Here is an 11,456-nt window from a genome sequence, read left to right as displayed (position 1 = left end):
TATTGATGTAAATTTGTAGATTTGAAGTACTTGATGTTCTGAAATGTTGATCTGAATTTTTATCTATGTATTCACATTCTTTATGAGTGATATTAATATGAATTTGTAGATTTGAAGTAATTCTATATCTGTATATTTCTATTGTGAGTTATATTAATATGGATTTGTAGTTTTGAGGTACTTGATGTTGTTCTGACCCTGATGGGAATTTAGATGAATCTATATATTTGCATTATTTATTAGTGATAGATTAATGTAATTTTAAAATGGACTTATTTTGTAATATGTACATGTAGGTGAAACTCTTGTTTTCATTTTAAATGGTTGGTGTTTTAATGTTGATTTGTACATTTAAAGCCTTGAATGTTTGAAATTACAGTAGCATTATTTAAGTAATAGTAATTATTTTTGTTAATATAAATAAATGGCTAGTTCTAAGCACTTTGGGTGTGCTTTTTTCAGTATTCATGGGTGACTTTTTTATGTGAATTACATTTTTACATTTTAGGGTCTTGATGTTTGTCACTTATATGAAATATTTAATCCGGAAAGGACAAAATAAATAATCATGAACGAACCCCTAAAAGGTTCCATATAGAACCTTTTTTCTTGGTTTCGAAGATTGAACCCTTAAAAAGGGTTCTATATAGAACCTTTTAGGGGTTCCAAATACGTAGCGGCTGATAAAACCTTTTAAGGTTCTATATAGAAGCTTTTCTTCTAACAGTGTGGTTTAAGGGTAAATTTCACTGCTAGTAATTGACAGAACAAAAAAAAAAAAAAAATCAGTTAGGTCATTCTTACAAGCTGCCATCTTAGCTGAGTAAATTATATATTTTTTATACTTATGTAAATGTAAGTTTACATTTCAATGATTTAATCATTTTATCTGAAGTGGTACTATGCTTCGCGTAGATAGCTTGTCACCAAAAAGTATTCTACTTCCTAGTAATTATTTTAAATTATTATTATTATTATTTATTGTTTTTTGTACACATCTATTATATTATGGGCACACAAATTGCAAAGAACAGGCTACTAGAAATGACCCATCTGCAGACAACAACTATGCTCATCTGTAATTATTATAATTTTTATTTTATTTATTTTTTTATTGCAGAACTTACACATAATTACAAGCTCAGGGAAGTGAAGCAAGGTTGTATCTCTTACAGTGAATGAGCAAAGAAACATACATACAGTATATGTATATATATCTTGGATTTGCATACAGCACATTATGTAATTATACATACAGAAAAGAAAAGAAAAGCATAACAGTCAACTCATCTGTAATGATAACAAATGCAAAACAAGCCAGATAAGACGAAATGTAACTTAACAAATGTTGTCCAAAAAAACCCCAAAAAATTCCTGATTTAAAATAAGACATGTTTTGTCGGATAAATATTCAGTCTGAGAGTTTCTTAATGAAACAGCACACTTAAAAAAAAAAAAACCTTAGTGAAGCGACCAGCGCTCCAACAAACACCAGATGGCGCAACAAAAACAAAACTACTCAATGAGGGGAAGATTAGCAACCTGTATATATCCAATTAACACTTCGCTTTCTAAGGGAATAAATACAAATTATACGTAGGAACACTAAATGAATTTATTATGTATGCCGTGAACAGTTTAACACGTGACGGAGCAAAAGTAATTTCATGCCGCTATTTTGTAATCGTGTCTACGCGTTTATTATCTGACGCCACTTCCGGTCTAACCGCTGGCGTTCCGGGCGCGGATTTTTGAAAACAAGAAGAATAAACCACCGTTTATATTCACTGCCATAAAACGGGTGAGTGTTTTAAATGTTCCTCCAAACTACTAAAACAACATTTATTATACACATTTCACATATTGATATAAACATCACCATCATTTCGGTTTCAGCTGCCTAAGTTAGAAATGAAGAAAAAGACATCGCACTGAAGCGTTAACGTTAACGTTACATCTGAACAAACAACAACAACTGTTCATTGATTGTCCGTTAAACGTCGATATTAGTATATCTTGTGTACAAAATGCAAATATAAGAGTATTGTAAGGTTATATTAGAGTAGATAGTGTGTAATAACACGCAGTAAACACACCCTGAGTCTCGTGTAGTGACATTAATCGTGTTGTTTGGTTGGTTTTGCAGCTCAGTATGGCATCTATCAGAGATTATAACGTGGTGGAGCAGTTCAACAGCAGACTGGAAGAGATCAGGAGCACACTGCTGGATCAGGCCATGGGAGAAGTACTCAATGACCGGGTGACAGAGCTCTGTCAGGAACACAGACACTACATGAAGTCCGTCCTGGGTGAGAGATGTTTGTGGGGTTGAGTTCAGTGTGCAAGTCTTATTTTTAATATAACATTTTAACAAGACTATCTGTTGGATAGAAAGCAAATCTCCATCATCTGCATTTAAAACTGATGGGTGACAAAAAATGGGATGTTTAACCATTGAAATATTGTTTGGTCTGATTTAAAAAAATAACTTTTTTTTATTTATTTGTGTCAGTTTAAGCTGATTCATTCTGATTCACTCAAAGTGCATTAAAATAATTATATTTTTAAAATTATTTTTTATAATTTTATTATTTTTATTCACCGTTCTGTTTTTTTATTGAGGCTTGTTTTTGCCAGAGGATAAAAAATGTAAAAATAAAAAGGTAATTGCGACTTTTTGTCTCAAAATTCTAACTTTTTTTTTCTTTTAGAGTTGCAAGATTTAAAATCCTGGCTTTCTCTGAATTCTGAGGATACGTCTTACAAACCTTTTTTTAATGCTATGGAATAACAAATAAAAAAGGGTGATTTCAACTTTCGTCTCAAAATTCGTACTTTTCTGATTATTCTGAAAATTCTGATAGAAACTTAGAATTGTGAAATATGAATTCAGAATTGCAAGGGAAAAAAAGTTTGAATTAATAGTAAGAATTCCCAGTTACCTTTTTTTTATTATCTTATACGGTGGAGGAAACAAGCTTCTGATTTTTTTTTTTTTTTTTTTTTTTTTGTATTGCAAGAAGAATTTATGTGAATATTTTAAGTTGCCCAGGAATGAATTAATTTCTTGCTTTCTGCCTGTCTGTCTTTCTTTCTACATAGGTACTTGTTTTAAGAAATGCAAGGAGGATGAAAACATGTTTGACATGATACAGACATTCAAAGAAGGTGAGAAATTGATTGACTGGCGCACTTGCTTGACATTTTTAATAACAGCAATGTCATATTGTGTGCTGTCTGGATTTGTCAGATCAATGACTTGCCAGGATATTTCGTTTTTTTACGGTTAGATTTGAAAGAGAAAACATCTTCACTGAAAGAGAAGAGTGCCGAACATCTTGAGGTGGTGTCAGAGATTGAAGACAAAGAGCATCACAAAGCTCTCTTATTCCAGAGAATTGAGAAGCTCAAGAAGGATCAGACCAAAAACAGGGAATGTGTGTAGGCTTGTCTTTCCTCCCATGATGCTTTGTGTTAATATGTAATGGATTACACGTAAAGTGAGGTAAAGAGAGCGATCCGTTAAAGATAAGTGATGTATAAACACTTGGAGAATCATTTCTACCAAATCATTGAAAAGACATACAGGGATGATTCATTTGTGAATTATTAACTATAAATATCTCTGAATTAAATGCTGGATTTCCTGAAAAGAAATGAAATATTAAGTTCTATATATTCATATTTGTTCATTAATTTTGCCACATGTATTCTTTTATTTTCTGCATATGACTGTTAGGTGACAGAAAGACACAATGGACAGGTTTAATGTTGCTTTCTACTCGATCACTAATGCTTGTTTATTACATTTTTATAGTGATTCAGTCACAAAATAAAGCCAACAAGGACAGACTGAAGAAGCTGAACAAATGTAAAGACATCTTTCAGAAACACCTCAGTATTGAGATCAGAAAAATCCAAGGTAAAGTCTTTGAGTTAAACTATTACATATGTTAAAGTATGAATAATTTTTCCTCTTTCATTATGCATTTGATAACTCATTTAAATAAAGTGAGGTACAAAAGTCTGAGAATATGTGATTTTCTTTCATTTCAAACCTTGAAATAAACAAAGTGTTTGGATTTTGAAAAATGATTTGGCACTATTTCTAGGTCAGTAATTTCTAGGTCTTGTCATTCAACTTTTTGCGGCTGACTAAACAATTTAAGCATTTTTGGTCACAAACTTGAGATAAGGTTTGCTAGTGTCATGAACATCTATGTTTATTTGCAGGTGAGAAGCTGCAGTTTGTCTTCAGGAACATCAGTCGTAAAGATCCAGACATGGTCCATATGTTCCTCCTACAGCTCGATGCAGAGGGCGTTTACCACAGTAAATACTCCTCTTCTGATCACTCATTACCATAAAATAATTAAGTACTGTTAAATTACACCTTGGAGGGTTTTCTTTGTGCATTTGAATTAAACCCACACATTGCATGTTTAAACTGATAAAAAGAAATATCAAGTTTATTACTTGATTGATTAATTAGTCGTTATTCAAACGAAACTTAAACTATAGTTCAGTTTGTGGTCAGTAAGATTTTTTGATGTTTAAAAAAAAAAAAGCCTCACCAAGGCTGCATTTGATAAAAAAAAAATACAGTAAAGCAGTAATAATGTAAAATATTCTTACAATTTAAAATAACAGATGCGAAGCTGAATTTTCAGCAACATTCCTCTAGTCACATGATTCTTCAGAAATCACGCCAATATGCTGATTTGCTGCTCAAGAAACATTTCTCATCATTATCAGTGTTGAAATCAGTGGTGCTGCTTAAAACTTTTGTGGAAACCAAGATACTTTTCCTTTTTAAGGATTCTATTATAAATACAGAGTTCAAAAGAACATAATTTATTTGAAATCACAATCTTTTGTAACTTTCTAAATGTCTTTATTTTCAGTTTAATGCATCATTGCTCAATAAAACTATTATTATGTTTTTAAATCTTGCTGACCCCAAGTGAAGTACTGAAGAACATGATCATATTTTCCCCTCAGTCATCTCCTGTGACCCTCCTCTGGAGAACATGACACATCTAGAGCGCAGACTGCAGGAGACCAACAACTTCTCGGCCTTCCTGGCAAACATCCGGAGAGAGTTTGTGGCACTTCACAGTGGTGTAAAGAAAGCCTGACTGACGAACAAAAGCTAATTTTTTTTTATTTCAGATCCACTTAAGACGGTCAGAGACCCAGACACCGTTTTTATAGACATTTAGCACATGTATTGAGCTTTTATTTACCTAAACCATCAGTAATTACTTAATGTTTTACTTAATAATAAATTTCATCTTCGTTTTTTCATGTTCTTTGTACATTCACTGATTTGTAATTTTAGCAATAAACATTTATACAGGTCATAAAATAAACAAAACGAAAGTCTTAAAGTGCATTGAAATTTTTGTGCATTGCATGTAAATTTCTTTTTCACAATGGAGTTAGAACAATGGATTTTATTTATCGGCTTCCTTTCGTGAAAAAAATAAATAAAAATCAGAAAACGTGAAATTGTAAAATGATCTTTTCCAGACACTATGGAAATTTTCATAGCAAATACATTTATTCTCCGCTTTAAAACATTTAATCGGCTAGATATTACTCATCTACTGTAAAACTACTCAAGTCACACTAATGCATGATTTGTGAGTGAATTGTTCTTTAGAGTCAATGAATCTGAGAAACGATCCAATTAATTTCTTTCATTTGAAGTCTTTTTCCAGTAATCACATCAAGTGTGTTTAACCCTACAGCACGAGTGAATCATGATTCAGTGACCTTTTCCATCACATGCTCTTTTAAAGTTAAGCTTCAGATGACTTCATCTCAGTGAAAACAGGCAGTTCTTCCACATACGTGGATGGGAAATGTCCTCTCTGTCCGTTCAGCTCTCCGAACCACCAGCCCGTGTCGTCCTTCTGAAAGATATCCAGTACATCTCCTGCCAGATTGAAGAGGGAGAGTCAACAGAAAGCAGGTGCTGAGGGATGATGTATTAAGATCAACTCCCATATTACCTTCATTAATGTTTAACTCATCCTCTCTTTCTGACGTAAAGCTGTATAAAGCCTTGCATCTTCCGACTGAGCACAATTCTGAGCCTGTTTAGGGAATTTAACACAAAAAGGAAATCAGGAGTCTGTGTGTGAATAAATAAAAGTAAACATGTTTTTCTTGCTGTTTACCTTTATCCTCTTCAGATTCAGACACGCTTCCATTGACCGGGCCGCTCTGTTGCTCGTCTGTGTTGTAATGCATGACATCGGTCGTCTCAGTCGAGGGCTCTTCGCTTGTCGGATCAGGGCTTTGATTGGTCAGGGCACTCTTATTGATCACGGAGCTCCTCATGGACTGACGAGATCTGAACGGAGTCTTTTTGATTCTCACCGGTCGAGAAAGCTGCACAACGCTGTGCTCACAGTCCTGGAGCAAAACCAGAGAGAATTTAGAAAGTCATGCAACATTTAGATTATTATTATTTATTTTATTTTTTTTATAAATTAGGCTTATTAAAATTACGGTACTGTCTCTCTTCACCCTGAAGCCTCGGGGAAACCCATATATTATAGTCTAAACAGTGTAGGCTGTTTAAAAGCAACAGCATAAACGAAACATCATGCAAAACTATGACCTAGTTTCTCAATTAACTCATGTTTTCATCCTTCCCTGTCCTGGATTCATCGAGATTTACATGTTTAATGGAGGTTTTACTTGATAGGATCAACCAAGGATGATTTAAGGATGTTTCTTTCGACACTAGAGACATTAACCATATTTATTTTATTCTTTTCAAGAAATGTTTTGTCAGTCCCATTGCAGTACCTACATAGACTCAGTTTTATGTTCAGCGTTTGTTTGTGTGAACTGTTGAAGTGTGAACTTAAAATGCATTATGATAAAGTTACATATATATATATATATATGCACAAATTTTTCATTCTCAAGGTTTGCAAATAAAATGCATAAATAATAATAATTTTACTGAAATAAAATTTGAATGCTGATAATAAATGTACAAACATAAAATAAAAATAAAAAATTCCCAAAAATTAGGACTTAAAATGCATGCTGATGATACTTTTTTAATGTGACCCATATATGTATGTGTGTGTGAGTGGTTTTCATGCAAACTCGCCTTTTCTTTCCATTTAGTGATGCTGTCACTGAATCGATGTCTTGATTTGGGCTTGCCCTCGATCTCGGCGAGACTCTGAGTCAGTTTGCAATGCGTCGCTTCCAAAAGGTCCAGTTTGAGGATGGCCTACCGTGGTTTGAGGATGGTCAGTATTTAGTTGAAACCCTTTTTGTTAAAAACCCTTACATTTTGAATAAAATATTTAAATAGATCAAATTAAAATTTCATTTAAACCAGTTTTTTTTTTTATTGAGGCAAATAAAAGTTATGATAGAAATTCAACAGAACATTGGTATGAAATGTAAGATCTGACCTCATCCAGTGACTGTTCTGTTTCCTCCAAGTTTTTTTGATTGGAGAAGTTTGGTTGTTCTCTATATACTTTCACCATTTTCTCTAAACCTGAAATATAGATTTATGTGTCAGTGTTGAACAAAAAGTCATATAATGAACAATATAAACCGGACAGAACCACCTAATAAGATCTCTGAGGAATAAAAGCGGGTCATATCATCCTTCCTTAAATTCAGTTCCTTGAGGTGTAAAGTAGACAACCTTTCTACCGTTTTTACTCTGATCAGTTCTTCTGGTTTTTAGGAATAAATGTCCTGTTTCTTCCTTTTTATCTTAACGTGCCTTTGACTTGATCATAAATGTTGAAGGAAATTGTGATTCCTCATGATATGACCCTTTTGAATCACATACGCTCAGCTCTGAAACACAGTATCTATAAGATCTGAACCTTCTCTGTCGCTCTTTGCTTTGGTGATGCAGTCCTCCAGACGCTGAAGTTTGGTCCTGATGGCATCTTTCCTTCTGTCTTTCCCCATGACTGTTTTTCCTTCTTCCTCCTGTACACACACAAACAGCAGCCCATTTCATATCATATCAATTTCTGCAACACAAATGAGTGTTGTAAACTCAAAGACTTACAAAGTAGTCAGCCATGAGAAATTCAGCTTTGTTGTCATCCGCCGTAGCACTGACGTCCTCGACCAGCGACTGAATGTCCTTCTCCACGTCAACTTTGCGTACGGCCTGCTCAATCTGTTTGTGACTCTATAGCAAATATTCAGCAAATCAGCCAGTGAAACCGGCCTGAAAGTCTGTTTTTAATCACGTCAAGAAATTATAGTTTAATCAACATTCACATTAGCTTTTTTTTATTAATATTAAATTATTATACATTAAATTGAAAATGCTTAATTTTTTTCATTAATTCATATTAATTAAAATAATCTCTGTATATGTGTGTGTGTGTGTGTGTGTGTGTGTGTGTGTGTGAGTGAGTTCAGCTTTGGAAATGTATTAATTTCCAAAAATCTTTAATTTGCTCTAAAGCCTTCAAAACTGTAAATGTTAAATGATTTAAAAATTTATTTTAATTATTTTAATAATACTTTTTTTTTCTCTGAAAAATAATATTAAGATATTGAATCCAAATATGTATCTTTATGAAAAAATTAAAAACGATGTATGGGCATTATTATTTTTTTGTTTCTGTAGGCTGAATTATTATAATTTTATTGTATTATTATTTATTTTGGAAAGTTGAATCCTATTTTAAATTCATGTGTGGCCATTTCAATTCACATTGACACTCGTAAATTCAAAGGAAGCATCTAAACATCAGAATTTCCCCAGTCCTGGTGAATCTGTCACAAGTACTGTTAGTGTTTAATGGGTTCAGTTACTCACGTGAATGACGGTCTGTGCGTATACTGTCATGAAGAGGCTGTACTTGTTTAGGGTGTTGGACAGAGTCTCTATTCTTTGCTTTTCAAGCTCCTGAATGATCTGAAATTCAGCTCTGAATTAGTCCAAATTGCAATGACATCAGAGGAAATAAAGCTGTGGAAAACAGCATGAACCTGGTAGCAGGTTTTCAGTGTGTTCTCCAGCTTCAGTCGGATGTGGTGACCCTCCATGTTGGTGTTAAAATATTCCTCATCGACTCTGGCCTGAAGTTCTGCTGATTTAGTCAATCTGTTCAACATCTAGATGAAAATAAATGCCTGTTATTTTGTCCAGTGCAACAAACAGGATTTCCCCAGCCAACAAACCATCACAAATACCTTCTGTTTTTCCTTCTCTGTAGAGATTTGTTTATTTTTCTCCACAAAGCTGAAGAGAGCTTCATGTTCTCTTGTCAACCCAATCAGCTTCTTTTTTAGCTGCAAAAACACATTTCTGCTCAAAATGTATCCTTCTCATGTGCTTTTGAATCCCACTTCAATATTGGTTTGTTTGATCGCATCCCTCTGAATTGGAGAACCACAAGTGTAGCTCTATTTTCTTACCTTAATTTGTTCATTCAAGTTTGTAAGAACAAGCTTTCCAGACTTTTCAACGGCATTGTCAAGCTGTGAACATGAGACTTTGTGTAAACAAGCTGCTGTAAATCTTTAAAAAATATATATGCATAAGCATTAAAGAAATAGTTCACCCAGAAATTAAAATGTACCAATGGATCCTCTGCAGTGAATGGGTGCCGTCAGAATGGGAGTCCAGAATGAACTCTTTTCACTGCACGAAGCATTATTACGGGTTATGGACATGTATTTTGGCCAAAAGCTACAATGCCTAAATTATGAGTTTGTTTCTTAAAAACATGCATATTTTCACTTCACAAGACATTAACTGATGGACTGGAGTGGTGTGGATTATTGTGATGTTTTTATCAGCTGTTTGGACTCTCATTCTGACGGCACCCATTCACTGTAAAGCATCCATTAGTGAGCAAGTGATGCAATGCTAAGTTTCTCCAAATCTGTTTTAATGCAGGAACGAACTCATCTACATCTTAGATGGACTATTGCTCTAAGTGACACACCGGTCTTTTTCTTTTCCCGTGTTCATCTAGGATTTGACGGATTTCCTGAATAGCATCTTGGTTGAGAGCATTTCCCAGTATGCTGAAAGAATAAGGCCGATATAAATACACGGCAACCCACATGAATAATAAAAAGAGCCTGATCCAGTGTTGTCATACCGGTGGGCATCTGCTGAGGCGTACATTTCATCTGATATGAAGGACCATGCACGATACGTGGAGCTTTGAAGAGGAAAAACTGTCAATGAGTTTGCAAGGCAAGTGCATCAAATATTAACCAGCACTGTTGACGCAGTTAACATCACATGCAAGATTTTGCCTTATTTTTCCAGTTGCACTATATAAAAGGCTAGATGAAAAGCAGCAATATATAAAATAGTAAGTGTTGTTTTCAGAAAATGTATTTTTAGTAAGAGTATTTTTTTTGTCTTGCACTTGTTTTGAGTTGTTTATATGTAGATAGATGGGACGGTCACTCACTTGTCACACATCTCTTTCGAGACTTTAAGGAGTTTCCCTGCGATCTTCTGAAGTCCTTTCGAATAGTTGATCTCCAGTTCAGATCTAAATTCATAGAAAACAATGTCTGTTATATTAGGTTATGCTTGTTCGCTCAGGTCATTGAAATTCTGCCATGGACATTTTAAGGATTTCAGGGTTTTGGAGAACTACTCTATTCTTTTTCCATTGCATTTTACTCTCTTGAGAATGGAAAGTCAAGTACCTTCTCTTAGAAATCAAGTACTACAATGACCTTTAAAGAAGAAGAGCAGAGTTCATGTTACCTTTGCTGAAAGACGGCCAAGAGCTCTTTGCAGAAAAACTCGCCATTCTTAGAGATTCTCTTCAGATCCTGATACAGCAGATTATACTGGAACACAATAGACAGCCTAATTAAACAACAAAGCCTCTATAACAGATAACAAGTTAGTATTTAAATAAATGAGTTTTAACAGTAGAGTTAAGAGAATGAAACGGCTTTTGACTCACAGTACAGCTGCTCAGTGGGTCCTTCATCTTCACTCTGGTCGTTCTTTAGCTCTGTAGTTTAAACTTTGACCCTGTCTGTTCCTGAAGAATGCATGCGGAAATCACCTGTGTGCCTGTGCAAGATTACTGCACCATTAACCCTCCATAAAACCACAGGAGTGGCCTCAGTCTTCGCTATAGAAATCAGTGTTTCACTTTGCATTAAGTTTTGTCACCTGATTTAATATTTGTCCTGATGTTGCCAGCAAACAGTATTATAAACCGCCATTTTTTTGACATTCCGGAATAATAGTTAAATCAATAAAAGATAAAAAAATAGAAGTATGTGCTCTTAAAAACTCGTAAATGTCGCTTTTGCCCTGAAGAATCTTTTTGGCTTCCCTTTGAACTTTTTAAAGGAATAGCTCTCCCCACAATAAAATTTAATGAACATTTATTCATTCTCAGAGCATCCAAAATCCAGGTGAATTTAGATATGTAGCATTCCATCACTACTCC

At 34.2% G+C, this 11,456-nt stretch overlaps 2 protein-coding genes across 2 annotated transcripts; one reads left to right on the top strand and one right to left on the bottom strand.

Moving 5' to 3' along the window:
* The first annotated feature begins 1,657 nt into the window (after positions 1–1,657).
* On the top strand, positions 1,658–5,390 carry spc25 (SPC25 component of NDC80 kinetochore complex). The gene is made up of 7 exons (XM_026217445.1): positions 1,658–1,801; positions 2,147–2,309; positions 3,103–3,168; positions 3,291–3,437; positions 3,818–3,922; positions 4,234–4,332; positions 5,002–5,390. The coding sequence occupies exons 2-7, from the start codon at positions 2,153–2,155 to the stop codon at positions 5,136–5,138; spliced, it is 711 nt and encodes a 236-aa protein (XP_026073230.1). The 5' UTR covers positions 1,658–1,801; positions 2,147–2,152; the 3' UTR covers positions 5,139–5,390.
* Positions 5,157–11,050, bottom strand: nostrin (nitric oxide synthase trafficking). Its single transcript, XM_026217444.1, has 16 exons — positions 10,959–11,050; positions 10,754–10,839; positions 10,449–10,532; positions 10,128–10,190; positions 9,969–10,050; positions 9,436–9,498; positions 9,211–9,309; positions 9,007–9,132; positions 8,834–8,932; positions 8,069–8,194; positions 7,878–7,986; positions 7,449–7,537; positions 7,136–7,261; positions 6,186–6,423; positions 6,018–6,101; positions 5,157–5,941 (listed from the first exon to the last, which is right to left on the bottom strand). The coding sequence occupies exons 1-16, from the start codon at positions 10,983–10,985 to the stop codon at positions 5,805–5,807; spliced, it is 1,638 nt and encodes a 545-aa protein (XP_026073229.1). The 5' UTR covers positions 10,986–11,050; the 3' UTR covers positions 5,157–5,804.
* Positions 11,051–11,456: the final 406 nt, after the last annotated feature.

The sequence above is a fragment of the Carassius auratus genome, chromosome 34 (genome assembly GCF_003368295.1).
Source record: "Carassius auratus strain Wakin chromosome 34, ASM336829v1, whole genome shotgun sequence".
NCBI lineage: Eukaryota > Metazoa > Chordata > Actinopteri > Cypriniformes > Cyprinidae > Carassius > Carassius auratus.
This window is presented reverse-complemented; position numbering and strand designations above follow the sequence as displayed.